The sequence below is a fragment of the Telmatherina bonti genome (assembly GCF_933228915.1).
Source record: "Telmatherina bonti genome assembly, chromosome: 10".
NCBI lineage: Eukaryota > Metazoa > Chordata > Actinopteri > Atheriniformes > Telmatherinidae > Telmatherina > Telmatherina bonti.
Genome location: NC_136628.1, coordinates 4,361,286 through 4,376,488, shown reverse-complemented (window position 1 = coordinate 4,376,488; position 15,203 = coordinate 4,361,286). Strand labels below are relative to the sequence as shown.

At 50.9% G+C, this 15,203-nt stretch overlaps 1 protein-coding gene across 1 annotated transcript in view; it reads left to right on the top strand.

The window, feature by feature from the left end:
* zbtb16a (zinc finger and BTB domain containing 16a) overlaps window positions 1-15,203 on the top strand; it is a gene marked incomplete at its 3' end in the record, with an annotated part of 181,354 nt that overhangs the window by 111,828 nt on the left and 54,323 nt on the right. Inside the window, exon 4 of the mRNA XM_079248316.1 lies at window positions 2,263-2,349. Within this exon, the coding sequence (XP_079104442.1) occupies window positions 2,263-2,349 (87 nt within the window). The remainder of the gene's footprint in view (window positions 1-2,262; window positions 2,350-15,203) is intronic.

Here is a 15,203-nt window from a genome sequence, read left to right as displayed (position 1 = left end):
CTGGGATCCTGCCTGGTCTGGTAGATCTGGGACCCTGCCTGGTCTGGTAGATCTGGGATCCTGCCTGGTCTGGTAGATCTGGGACCCTGCCTGGTCTGGTAGATCTGGGACCCTGCCTGGTCTGGTAGATCTGGGATCCTGCCTGGTCTGGTAGATCTGGGACCCTGCCTGGTCTGGTAGATCTGGGATCCTGCCTGGTCTGGTAGATCTGGGACCCTGCCTGGTCTGGTACATCTGGGATCCTGCCTGGTCTGGTAGATCTGGGATCCTGCCTGGTCTGGTGGATCTGGGATCCTGCCTGGTCTGGTAGATCTGGGATCCTGCCTGGTCTGGTAGACCTGGGATCCTGCCTGGTCTGGTGGATCTGGGATCCTGCCTGGTCTGGTAGATCTGGGATCCTGCCTGGTCTGGTAGATCTGGGATCCTGCCTGGTATGGTAGATCTGGGATCCTGCCTGGTCTGGTAGACCTGGGATCCTGCCTGGTCTGGTAGATCTGGGATCCTGTCTGGTCTGGTAGATCTGGGATCCTGCCTGGTCTGGTAGATCTGGGATCCTGCCTGGTCTGGTGGATCTGGGATCCTGCCTGGTCTGGTAGATCTGGGATCCTGCCTGGTCTGGTAGATCTGGGATCCTGCCTGGTCTGGTAGATCTGGGATCTTGCCTGGTCTGGTAGATCTGGGATCCTGCCTGGTCTGGTGGATCTGGGATCCTGCCTGGTCTGGTGGATCTGGGATCCTGCCTGGTCTGGTAGATCTGGGATCCTGCCTGGTCTGGTAGATCTGGGATCCTGCCTGGTCTGGTAGATCTGGGACCCTGCCTGGTGTGGTGGATCTGGGACCCTGCCTGGTGTGGTGGATCTGGGACCCTGCCTGGTCTGGTAGATCTGGGATCCTGCCTGGTCTGGTACATCTGGGATCCTGCCTGGTCTGGTAGATCTGGGATCCTGCCTGGTCTGGTACATCTGGGATCCTGCCTGGTCTGGTAGATCTGGGATCCTGCCTGGTCTGGTAGATCTGGGATCCTGCCTGGTCTGGTAGATCTGGGATCCTGCCTGGTCTGGTAGATCTGGGATCCTGCCTGGTCTGGTAGACCTGGGATCCTGCCTGGTCTGGTGGATCTGGGATCCTGCCTGGTCTGGTAGATCTGGGATCCTGTCTGGTCTGGTAGATCTGGGATCCTGTCTGGTCTGGTACATCTGGGATCCTGCCTGGTCTGGTAGATCTGGGATCCTGTCTGGTCTGGTAGATCTGGGATCCTGTCTGGTCTGGTACATCTGGGATCCTGCCTGGTCTGGTGGATCTGGGATCCTGTCTGGTCTGGTACATCTGGGATCCTGCCTGGTCTGGTAGACCCTCTCCAGCCATTGATAGGACTTGTTTATATCGGCCACTTCGGTGATCTGCCGGTGGTACATCCCATGCAGGAGCTTTTCCTCCCATGATGGTTCTTCCATCTGGTGTTCCTCCAGACTCCATTGTCTGAGACATTCACTAAGTGCTTCATCCCTCGCTGCCCTCTTCCTGATGTATCATGGAGCTTGGATGTTTCATCTTGGATAGTGGCCTTGATGCTCACCAGTCCCCCCTTCTTTGCGCTCAGTGTCTAGGCGCTGGACACTGGACTGGACTGCTGTAGATCCTGGTGGTGTAGATCAGTGAGTCGATGTCTTGCTCATTCTTAGCGTACAGCTGGATGTAGAATACGGAAACGTCTCGCTGCTCTCCAGTGGGGAAACATGATTCCAGAATAATATGTGACTACAGAGACATTTCTCCACTCTGCAAACTATGCAGACGTTTTGTGAAATTCATTTATTTGTCAAGAATATTTGTAGATTTAGTAGTTAGACAAACTGAGGTGGTGGTTCTTTATTTCTGCTGACTTATCTTGTGTCTTAGTTTAGATTTGTCTGTAATGAGCTTTGCTATTATTGGTTTATTGGCTGTTGGCGTTAAAGATTCACTCGCGGGGTTTATTGTGGCTGTGTAAAGGGCCTCAAACCCAAACATGACCTCCCGGTTAACTATCTGCTGAAGATAAGCTTGAAGCAAGGCATTTTGAAATGTTCATGTGTAAGGGTTGTTTGTTTTCTTTTAGTCCAAAGATATAAGCAATGACAATGTGTCGGTGAAGGATAAAGTTTAAAATAGAATCAGTTTCACTTCATTTTTAGACATGTTTGTTTGTTACTGTTTTTTATTGGTTTAAATATGGTCCATGTGTGGGAACATTTCATAATCCACTTGTTTCTTGCTGTCCAGCTGGTGAAAAGGCCATCGTGTGTGACCAGTGTGGCGCCCAGTTCCAGACGGAGGAATCCCTGGAGTCTCACCGTCAGATCCACACTGGTATGAACACACACACACACACACACACACACACACACACTTCTCATGACTGTGGACATAAACAAAATGGTTATAAGCTTGTCTGCAGCTGAATTTGCACTGAAAGTTCCAGCTGACTGTAGGTTGTCAGAAAAGCCAGATGTGTTGGGACGTCAGCCACTGCTGAGTCTCCCATCCCTCCTGCACACCGTGGCGGCAGAGTTCAGGTAGCTCGCGTCCACCATTCCACCCAGCCTCTCAGCCTAACTGGTGTCATGGAGCAACAGATAGATGGCATCATCTTGGATTAGTCCCACTTGCCCTAAATCAAGTCAGACCCATCAGTAATCAACAAACGGGGAAAGTTGGCAGGCCAACGTTGTTTATCAGCGCTCAGCTATGAGGACGGGAAGACGGGGACGATGTAGGTGCCAAGATGTAAATGGGAAGGAGTAAATCCCTCCTGCAGATGTGTGATGGCACACAGCAGCTCCACTGCTGCTTACGAACCCTTTAATTCAGCAGCAAGAGATCCTGGATGGTACACGTGTTCACCGCTCCTGTGCATCACGTGTTCACCGCTCCTGTGCGTCACGTGTTCACCGCTCCTGTGCGTCACGTGTTCACCGGTCCTGTGCGTCACGTGTTCACCGGTCCTGTGCGTCACGTGTTCACCGCTCCTGTGCATCACGTGTTCACCGGTCCTGTGCGTCACGTGTTCACCGCTCCTGTGCATCACGTGTTCACCGGTCCTGTGCGTCACGTGTTCACCGGTCCTGTGCGTCACGTGTTCACCGGTCCTGTGCGTCACGTGTTCACCGGTCCTGTGCATCACGTGTTCACCGGTCCTGTGCGTCACGTGTTCACCGGTCCTGTGCGTCACGTGTTCACCGGTCCTGTGCGTCACGTGTTCACCGGTCCTGTGCGTCACGTGTTCACCGGTCCTGTGCGTCACGTGTTCACCGGTCCTGTGCATCACGTGTTCACCGCTCCTGTGCATCACGTGTTCACCGCTCCTGTGCATCACGTGTTCACCGGTCCTGTGCGTCACGTGTTCACCGGTCCTGTGCATCACGTGTTCACCGGTCCTGTGCGTCACGTGTTCACCGCTCCTGTGCATCACGTGTTCACCGCTCCTGTGCGTCACGTGTTCACCGCTCCTGTGCATCACGTGTTCACCGGTCCTGTGCGTCACGTGTTCACCGGTCCTGTGCGTCACGTGTTCACCGGTCCTGTGCGTCACGTGTTCACCGCTCCTGTGCATCACGTGTTCACCGGTCCTGTGCATCACGTGTTCACCGCTCCTGTGCATCACGTGTTCACCGGTCCTGTGCATCACGTGTTCACCGGTCCTGTGCGTCACGTGTTCACCGGTCCTGTGCGTCACGTGTTCACCGGTCCTGTGCGTCACGTGTTCACCGGTCCTGTGCATCACGTGTTCACCGCTCCTGTGCATCACGTGTTCACCGCTCCTGTGCGTCACGTGTTCACCGCTCCTGTGCATCACGTGTTCACCGCTCCTAGTTGATCATCTCTTCACTCAGACATGAACTGGTTTCCAGACAACCAACTGTGCCAGAAGGGTAGAAGAGGAAAATAATGTTAATATTTTTTAAGGTGCAGAATGGATTCATGGATTCATGTTGGTGTTTGGTTTATGAAGCAAGACGTTACGTCTTTTCGTTAAGCTGCTTTAGTCGTTCAGAGACATGAGAGTGGGAGCAGCTGTAGCGTCCAGCAGGACGGCGGCCCTCCGTGCTTTTATGGGAGACGATGCTTTAAAGCGTGGAGTGACCTGGTGAAACACCTGAACTGAGAATCTGCGGCGTGGCTGAAGGAAACGTCCAGCCTAGAGGAAACGGAGCAGGTATAGATAAATATCCAACAGATTGGATGTGCTGAGGACCTGCAGATGGACTGGTCAGACTGGTCAGACTGGTATTTGCTTGACAGGGAGAAAACTGCAGATTTATGTCCTTAACATTTCACGATTTTAAAACATGTTTATGGTTTGAGGTCTCTGATGCTGAAGAGGCTTTCAGGAATCTGTGCTGGAGGTTTTGATATTTCTAGTTCACATGTGGAGACGTTGGCCTGATGGGCGTGTCAGAGGAGAGGTCAGGGGATCACCGGCTAACCAATCAGCGTCATCATTCAGCCTCGCTCAAGCATGTCAAAGAAAATGAGGTGAGGGACGGGCCGCGCTCTCAGGCCAGAGACTCGTCTCCAAAATAGCCACACATGATCATCATCTGGTGTTGTGTCCTTCATCTGAAGCTCCCACCCTCAGGCCTCCACCCCCCCCACCCCCCACCCCCTGTTTGACAGGAGAAGGTGGGGCGGTGTAGTCAGGACTTAGGGGTGGGGGGCTACCCTGAGGGCATGCCCTCCGCCTTCAGCTCCTTGGAGGTAAGAAGGGTTATACGGGGCTAATGATTCTACAGCCATACAGCGGAAAGAGCGCTCTAAATATAGGCATTCCAGTCTGGAGCCAGAGGAAGGGGCTGCATGGTGTGTGTGTGTGTGTGGGGGGGGGGGGGGGGCAGCAGATATATTTTCCTGCCAGACAACTGGAGCAGTAACAGTGGAGGAATCGTGTGTGTGTGTGTGTGTGTAAAACTCATCTCTGAAAGACCTTCCGTTTGCTGACGCTTCCAGTTTGGACTCAGACTGGTTTGATCCGAACAATTCCAGGGTCCCAGTATCAGTTCTAGCAGACTTACACTCTGTCTCGTGTTGCCCAGTGTGTGTGTGTGTGTGATATTACATATGGTGACATTCAAAGGTTAAGTATTATTCATGCTCTGAGCTCCGCGGTGAGCTGGCAGCATTCGGCCAGCTGGTCCGTTTCCAGCGCGGACTGACTGATGTGACGAGAGGTAAACAACCTTCCTGTGTCTGTCGCTTTAAGTCGGCGGAGGCTGCGGGGTCGCGACCTTACGGCGTCCAGTCCCACATCCTACCTCATCTTTTCTGTCTGACGTAGCCTCTCTGATGTGTAGAAAATGCAAACGACAAGTTTCCAGTAAAATATGAGGAAATAAGCGTGAAGTGGTTGTTTACAGTATGCAGGCGAGGCGGTGGGAGGTGGGAGGCTTACTGTTGGCCATCAGAGGCAGATCTGATCTCTGTCTGCCTCTTGGCAGAGCTTCAGGCCTTGGCTAATGTTCTCTGATGACAATATTTGGCTTCTGAATGGGAACCATTGTGGCATCAGCTGCAGTCTGACTCAACCTCCGTCTCTTCCCAGTTCGTCTCCTCTCGCTCTCTGCAGGCCGGCACATGCACGCCTCGCTTGTCGCTCCTCAGCTTTCCTACGGGCTGAACATACGACGTGTTTATCCAAAAGCAGCAGCGAGTTTGGAAAGCGTGTTGGTGTGGGAGTGGTGGGACCAGTCAGGATGCCCGGGGAACTAGCTGCAAAACATCCACTGAACTCGTGCACACACGTGCACACGCCCGCTGTCCTCTGCTTTGGCAGCATTGCGCAATGCTCACGCACACACACAAATCTGCAGGGATCTGTGAGTTTCATCTGCTGATGGCTAATGTTTGTCACATATTTTCCCAAACTGGATGGCATCACATCAGAGTCCTTCTCCCTGTAAACGGGACTCCTCGCGGGACTTCAGGAAGCGCAGAACCGCTTCTGGCTTTCATGGAGCTCTCATCTCCAAAGGACTGCTGTCATTTAGACGTGTTGGGTTCTTATCACACCCTGTCTCTGTGCTGCAGAGATCACTCATGGCTGCTTCAGGTTAGCATCCTTCCCAAGCAAAGACCGTGCACAGCAGGTGAGCTGACACGTGCACTGATGCTCATTTCATGGCTGGGATTCCCATTTCATCGCCAGTCTGCAGCTACCGACCAGAGACGGCGTCAGATACCGTTTCTATATGTAAAGATGTTTAAGATGAAGATTTTAAACATGTGGTTTTAATGTGACCTCAGATGGTGGCCCTGGGAGGCAGACATGTTTTGTCCAAGCAGCAGAATGACATGTCCTGGTTTCCTGCAGGAGCAGACGCACAGCTCAGCAGCAGATTCGGCGTTTTCACCACGATGACGCCCGAGGTTAAAAATGCTAACATGGATCTTGTATCATTTCATCCAGTTTTCTAAACCTGGAGAGATGGTGTGATAGGATTTATCTAAGCTGTTTATACACGTCCAGCAGACGGGTTCTACGTGTCGTTTCCTCTCTGATCAGCTGTAAACTCTTTCCCAGGCTGTCTGGAAGGGAATGCTGCCCGGCACTATAATCTGACAATGTGAAAACCTCCTGCTGAAAACGGCCACATGCAGCATGTCATTTCCAGGAAGGCCCTCCCAGCCTATCTGACCGCTACGCTGATCACCTCCTCTCCTCCTGCGTGCTTCTCCAGCCTCTGCCAGAGTTTCATCTCTTCTGTATTTTACATGCTGTTGGTACGTACCTGCTGCTCGGTGCTGAAAAGGTCCCAGTGTGCAGAGAAACAAACAAAAGAGTGAGAAATAAATGCAAGTTAAGTAGCTTCTTCTCTGTCTGCAGAAGTAAAAGAAATGCAGATTTCACAGCTGGAGATTCCTGCATGTTCTTCTGGCTCCATGCGAGCCGTGTAGCTGCTGCTGCTCACTTTGTGATTTGCTCTGAAATCTGCACATTCAGCTGCCAAACTAAGGCCAGAGTGTGAGCAGCTGCCTGTTGTTCAGCCTGAGCTGCGAGGAGCACTGGAAACTACTGCATCTCCCATGTGACCGGTGCAGAAATGAGTTTGGAGTCCGCAGGCCGCAGAAGAATTTGTTGTCTGGCTGTTGGTGTTCCTGTTCATACATGAATCATCTCCATGTGCACACACACACACTCACACACACACGCAGCAGAAAGCCAGAGAAAATCCACGTATAATAGAGGGAGGGGAGAGGCTCTTGCGCTTCTTTCTCTTCTGCCTCACTCTATCTTCCTCTGTCCTTTTTTAACGTGTTGTAATGCAGAGAAATATGCAAACCGTGGAGTGGCAACAGAGGCTTCAGTGGGAACGCAGCGTGACTCCAGCAGGCCACAGCCGCAGTGTAAACACTTTCTTTTCTCAAGCCAGAAATAGTTTGGCTGAAGAGAGTGCTGGAAAGGGAGGAGGGGGGGGGGAGCCAGAGGATAGGAGGGGGGGTGTAAACATGGCTGTGATGGTCAGAAAGAAGGAGCTCTTTTACTCACATTATTTCTTCCCTTCGTCTTTTTCTTCCCTGTAAATTGTTCACACCGGTGGCCTCACACACACACACACACACACACACACACACACACACACACACACACACACACACACACAGAGTCCAGACATGTCACTCAAGCAAATTAGGCCAATGGCGGCGCTACACAGGGGTCACGTCAAAAGTGCCGATTGTCTCAATCACATTAGTCCGGCGCTGGCATCTGCTTAGCATTTAGTTAATTGTGATGTTATTAAGTTGTCAGTGAGCATTAGGGCGGCGATAAGCAAAGCAAATATTCTTCCAGCCGGAGCAGGCAGCACATGTTGCTGATACTCTGTCTGACACACACACACACCATAGCCCTGTAAATGTGGATGTCGCTCCCTTGTAGCCAAACCATCCTCCACGCTTGTGACACATCCCCCCTCCCCCCCGACTGCAGGCCACTCATGGCTTCTGATCCAGAGTGTTGAGCTTCCTGTTGGAGTCATCTGGTGACTCACAACGAGCCCTAGAGCTGCACAATTAATCATTAAAAAATCGTGATCTCCATTCATACTCGGATACGATCTTATTTTCAAATGACGACAATTTAAAAAAAAAAAAAAAAAAAGACCATGAATGTGTCGCATTTCTAACTGGGACATCACCTGCATCAAAACCAGCGCTCCCTCTTTCTCCCTCAACAAACGGTGGATCCTTACACCACGTGATGACGATGGCGGCTGGTAGGAAAACACACGGCGACTTTCTGGCTAAATCTGGCGACTTCTTTTGTTAAAAGCAACCAGCGACAAATCTAGAGACTTTTACTGGATTTACTGGAGACGTTACTGGTGACGTTACTGGTGTTACTGGAGACGTTACTGGTGTTACTGGAGACGTTACTGGTGACGTTACTGGTGTTACTGGAGACGTTACTGGTGTTACTGGTGACGTTACTGGTGACGTTACTGGTGTTACTGGAGACGTTACTGGTGTTACTGGTGACGTTACTGGTGTTACTGGAGACGTTACTGGTGACGTTACTGGTGTTACTGGAGACGTTACTGGTGTTACTGGAGATGTTACTGGTGTTACTGGTGACGTTACTGGTGTTACTGGTGACGTTACTGGAGACGTTACTGGTGTTACTGGTGACGTTACTGGAGACGTTACTGGTGTTACTGGAGACGTTACTGGAGTTACTGGATTTACTGGAGACGTTACTGGAGACGTTACTGGTGTTACTGGTGACGTTACTGTTGTTACTGGAGACGTTACTGGAGTTACTGGAGACGTTACTGGTGTTACTGGTGTTACTGGTGACGTTACTGGTGTTACTGGTGACGTTACTGGAGACGTTACTGGTGTTACTGGTGTTACTGGTGACGTTACTGGTGTTACTGGAGACGTTACTGGAGACGTTACTGGTGTTACTGGTGACGTTACTGGAGATGTTACTGGAGTTACTGGAGACGTTACTGGAGATGTTACTGGAGTTACTGGAGACGTTACTGGAGACGTTACTGGAGACGTTACTGGAGACGTTACTGGTGACGTTACTGGAGATGTTACTGGAGACGTTACTGGTGTTACTGGTGACGTTACTGGTGTTACTGGAGACGTTACTGGAGTTACTGGAGACGTTACTGGTGTTACTGGTGTTACTGGTGACGTTACTGGTGTTACTGGTGACGTTACTGGAGATGTTACTGGAGTTACTGGAGACGTTACTGGAGACGTTACTGGTGTTACTGGTGACGTTACTGGTGTTACTGGTGACGTTACTGGAGATGTTACTGGAGTTACTGGAGACGTTACTGGTGTTACTGGTGACGTTACTGGAGATGTTACTGGAGTTACTGGTGACGTTACTGGAGATGTTACTGGTGTTACTGGTGACGTTACTGGAGATGTTACTGGAGTTACTGGAGACGTTACTGGAGATGTTACTGGTGTTACTGGTGACGTTACTGGTGTTACTGGAGACGTTACTGGAGACGTTACTGGTGTTACTGGTGACGTTACTGGAGATGTTACTGGAGTTACTGGAGACGTTACTGGAGATGTTACTGGAGTTACTGGAGACGTTACTGGAGACGTTACTGGTGTTACTGGTGACGTTACTGTTGTTACTGGAGACGTTACTGGAGTTACTGGAGACGTTACTGGTGTTACTGGAGACGTTACTGGAGTTACTGGAGACGTTACTGGAGACGTTACTGGAGACGTTACTGGAGACGTTACTGGAGACGTTACTGGTGACGTTACTGTTGTTACTGGAGACGTTACTGGAGTTACTGGAGACGTTACTGGTGTTACTGGTGTTACTGGTGACGTTACTGGTGTTACTGGAGACGTTACTGGAGACGTTACTGGTGTTACTGGTGTTACTGGTGACGTTACTGGTGTTACTGGAGACGTTACTGGAGACGTTACTGGTGTTACTGGTGACGTTACTGGAGATGTTACTGGAGTTACTGGAGACGTTACTGGAGATGTTACTGGAGTTACTGGAGACGTTACTGGTGTTACTGGTGACGTTACTGGTGTTACTGGAGACGTTACTGGAGTTACTGGAGACGTTACTGGTGTTACTGGTGACGTTACTGGAGATGTTACTGGAGTTACTGGAGACGTTACTGGAGATGTTACTGGTGTTACTGGTGACGTTACTGGTGTTACTGGTGACGTTACTGGAGATGTTACTGGAGTTACTGGAGACGTTACTGGTGTTACTGGTGACGTTACTGGAGATGTTACTGGAGTTACTGGTGACGTTACTGGAGATGTTACTGGTGTTACTGGTGACGTTACTGGAGATGTTACTGGAGTTACTGGAGACGTTACTGGAGATGTTACTGGTGTTACTGGTGACGTTACTGGTGTTACTGGTGACGTTACTGGAGATGTTACTGGTGTTACTGGTGACGTTACTGGTGTTACTGGTGACGTTACTGGAGATGTTACTGGAGTTACTGGTGACGTTACTGGAGATGTTACTGGAGTTACTGGTGACGTTACTGGAGATGTTACTGGTGACGTTACTGGAGATGTTACTGGAGTTACTGGAGATGTTACTGGAGACGTTACTGGTGTTACTGGTGACGTTACTGGAGATGTTACTGGAGTTACTGGTGACGTTACTGGAGATGTTACTGGTGACGTTACTGGAGATGTTACTGGAGTTACTGGAGACGTTACTGGAGGTGTTACTGGTGTTACTGGTGACGTTACTGGTGTTACTGGAGACGTTACTGGTGTTACTGGTGACGTTACTGGAGATGTTACTGGAGACGTTACTGGAGACGTTACTGGTGTTACTGGTGTTACTGGTGACGTTACTGGTGTTACTGGAGACGTTACTGGAGACGTTACTGGTGTTACTGGTGACGTTACTGGAGTTACTGGAGACGTTACTGGAGACGTTACTGGAGATGTTACTGGAGTTACTGGAGACGTTACTGGTGACGTTACTGGAGATGTTACTGGAGTTACTGGAGACGTTACTGGTGTTACTGGAGACGTTACTGGAGTTACTGGAGACGTTACTGGTGACGTTACTGGTGACGTTACTGGAGTTACTGGAGACGTTACTGGAGTTACTGGAGCCGTTACTGGTGTTACTGGTGTTACTGGTGACGTCGCTGGTGTTACTAGTGACGTTACTGGAGATGTTACTGGAGTTACTGGAGACGTTACTGGAGACGTTACTGGTGACGTTACTGGAGATGTTACTGGAGTTACTGGAGACGTTACTGGTGTTACTGGAGACGTTACTGGAGTTACTGGAGACGTTACTGGAGACGTTACTGGTGACGTTACTGGTGTTACTGGAGACGTTACTGGAGACGTTACTGGTGTTACTGGTGACGTTACTGGAGATGTTACTGGAGTTACTGGAGACGTTACTGGAGACTTTACTGGTGTTACTGGAGACGTTACTGGAGTTACTGGAGACGTTACTGGTGTTACTGGAGACATTACTGGAGTTACTGGAGACGTTACTGGTGTTACTGGTGACGTTACTGGAGTTACTGGAGACGTTACTGGTGTTACTGGAGACATTACTGGAGATGTTACTGGAGTTACTGGAGACGTTACTGGTGTTACTGGAGACATTACTGGAGACGTTACTGGAGACGTTACTGGAGATGTTACTGGAGTTACTGGAGACGTTACTGGAGACGTTACTGGTGACGTTACTGGAGATGTTACTGGAGTTACTGGAGACGTTACTGGTGTTACTGGAGACGTTACTGGAGATGTTACTGGAGTTACTGGAGACGTTTCTGGAGATGTTACTGGAGTTACTGGAGACGTTTCTGGTGTTTTGACTTGAAAGCACGTATTGTTTAGCAGTGACTGTCAGGAACGAGCGGTGGGAGCCTCTCCCCATCATAAAGCACTCCCAGCCGCTCAGAGGAGCAGAGAGGACACTTGCAAATCCCAGCCTGGCTTACAGAGTGGGATGTAAACTAACATCATTTCTGTTGTCTCTGTTTGGTCCATTTAGATTGTTAGTTTAAACTGTCCATATGCTGTAATGTAACGGACGTTGTAGGAGAGAGGAATAATGTGGGAGGAACAAGAGGTGAGTCAAAACCCCCATAAATATGTTTAGTACTATGAATAAACTCTTTTCTGTTTGTTTTTTTAAAGTTTTTTTTATATTTTACCAGTGAAACAGGTTATCACTTAGATCACGTAGATTTTGAATCCCTTCAGACCCACATTGCATAAATCACTTTTATCATCCATTGTTAAACGTCAGAATATCAAATTTAACCAAAGGACTGCTGTGTGAAGTTTCTAGCTTCATGTCCAACCCTCCTGTTGTTTATATTTTAAGAACCATACCGACCTCTCATCACCTGATTCACAGAAAAATTATTTTTCAAAACTGCTACTATTAAAATGATTCAGAGGTTGTGTGTGTAAGAGAAGTCAAGAGAGACATTTATTGTTTTTATGTTCAGTCTCAGCTGTTGCAACGTTGACGTGCCGGTAATACATGCAATAGATATTTATATTGGGAAAAAATCGTGATCTCAGTTCTCAGCAAAAAAATCCTGGTTTGTTCCCAGTCAGACGGGTTTGTTCCCAGTCAGGCGGGTTTGTTCCCAGTCAGGCGGGTTTGTTCCCAGTCAGGCGGGTTTGTTCCCAGTCAGGCGGGTTTGTTCCCAGTCAGACGGGTTTGTTCCCAGTCAGACGGGTTTGTTCCCAGTCAGGCGGGTTTGTTCCCAGTCAGGCGGGTTTGTTCCCAGTCAGGCGGGTTTGTTCCCAGTCAGACGGGTTTGTTCCCAGTCAGACGGGTTTGTTCCCAGTCAGGCGGGTTTGTTCCCAGTCAGGCGGGTTTGTTCCCAGTCAGACGGGTTTGTTCCCAGTCAGGCGGGTTTGTTCCCAGTCAGGCGGGTTTGTTCCCAGTCAGACGGGTTTGTTCCCAGTCAGACGGGTTTGTTCCCAGTCAGACGGGTTTGTTCCCAGTCAGGCGGGTTTGTTCCCAGTCAGGCGGGTTTGTTCCCAGTCAGACGGGTTTGTTCCCAGTCAGGCGGGTTTGTTCCCAGTCAGACGGGTTTGTTCCCAGTCAGGCGGGTTTGTTCCCAGTCAGACGGGTTTGTTCCCAGTCAGGCGGGTTTGTTCCCAGTCAGACGGGTTTGTTCCCAGTCAGACGGGTTTGTTCCCAGTCAGGCGGGTTTGTTCCCAGTCAGGCGGGTTTGTTCCCAGTCAGGCGGGTTTGTTCCCAGTCAGACGGGTTTGTTCCCAGTCAGGCGGGTTTGTTCCCAGTCAGGCGGGTTTGTTCCCAGTCAGGCGGGTTTGTTCCCAGTCAGACGGGTTTGTTCCCAGTCAGGCGGGTTTGTTCCCAGTCAGGCGGGTTTGTTCCCAGTCAGACGGGTTTGTTCCCAGTCAGACGGGTTTGTTCCCAGTCAGACGGGTTTGTTCCCAGTCAGGCGGGTTTGTTCCCAGTCAGACGGGTTTGTTCCCAGTCAGGCGGGTTTGTTCCCAGTCAGGCGGGTTTGTTCCCAGTCAGGCGGGTTTGTTCCCAGTCAGACGGGTTTGTTCCCAGTCAGGCGGGTTTGTTCCCAGTCAGGCGGGTTTGTTCCCAGTCAGGCGGGTTTGTTCCCAGTCAGGCGGGTTTGTTCCCAGTCAGGCGGGTTTGTTCCCAGTCAGACGGGTTTGTTCCCAGTCAGGCGGGTTTGTTCCCAGTCAGGCGGGTTTGTTCCCAGTCAGGCGGGTTTGTTCCCAGTCAGGCGGGTTTGTTCCCAGTCAGACGGGTTTGTTCCCAGTCAGGCGGGTTTGTTCCCAGTCAGGCGGGTTTGTTCCCAGTCAGGCGGGTTTGTTCCCAGTCAGACGGGTTTGTTCCCAGTCAGGCGGGTTTGTTCCCAGTCAGACGGGTTTGTTCCCAGTCAGGCGGGTTTGTTCCCAGTCAGACGGGTTTGTTCCCAGTCAGGCGGGTTTGTTCCCAGTCAGACGGGTTTGTTCCCAGTCAGGCGGGTTTGTTCCCAGTCAGGCGGGTTTGTTCCCAGTCAGGCGGGTTTGTTCCCAGTCAGACGGGTTTGTTCCCAGTCAGACGGGTTTGTTCCCAGTCAGACGGGTTTGTTCCCAGTCAGGCGGGTTTGTTCCCAGTCAGGCGGGTTTGTTCCCAGTCAGGCGGGTTTGTTCCCAGTCAGGCGGGTTTGACCCCCATCCTCACCCCCGACCTCTCCATCCTCACCCCCCCCCCCCCCCCAGCTCATTCACTGAGAAACACCCGACTGGGCCGTTGCGCTGCTGAGCCTCAGTGCCGAGGCTTAGTGTCATGGTGGGCACCGTCGCATTGAGGCGTCGCCGCGGGAAACGGGGGACAACAGCATGGCGGAGAGGACAGTTGTAGTCCTAAGATTTGTGAGGGGGGGCAGGGGGAAACGTGGGTGGGATCCAGCAGCAAATTGGGATGTCTGTAACAGTCTGGCTGAGGGAGAATCCCCACATGGAGGGATCATTGTAAACCAGAGACTGCAGAGAGACCAGTAGAATGATGTGGTGGAGGCACTGGGAGGGTGGTGGGGGGGGCGGATTATAGACTCCCAGAGGGCTCTGCGATTCACGGGCCATAAAATGGAAGTCAGCAGGACATGCTGCAAATCTGGCCAGCCAATATCCTCCCTCCCTGCCTCCCTCCGTCCACCCCGAGGATGTGTCTTAGCTGGACGTCACAATGCGACCCCAGAGAGCGCGTCCCACCGTCGCACAATCGCAGCCCCCCTGGATACCACTATTCTCCCATTACATTTGCATGTCCGCCGCTGCGGCTTTGTTCCAGATCTGCCTGGTTAAGGGGGGGTTTGTGGGGGGGGGGAGATAAGGGAAGAGGCAGAAAGTAGAAATCAGCAAAGGCCTTCGCCATCCAGGGAATGAAAAGGCTGCTTTTGTCAGGAGGCTTCCTACTTTCAGATCTCCCGTCGCATTTTAACCTTGGCAAGGCGAGGAATAGAAAAGGATTCGCCCGAGAGAGGGAGAGAGAGAAAGAGATGTGGACCCACATCAACAATAGCCATTGCTCCTTTGTCCACAGCGTTATGTGAAGTAAATCTCCCTCTGTAATTAGATTGGAGCTGTTTGTGGACATCTTAGGAGCACGTCGGTGTTAAACCAGCAACGCGCGAGGGCCCTTTTAATTTACAGTGCAAATACCTTTCGATTAGCGTGTAGAGAGCTGG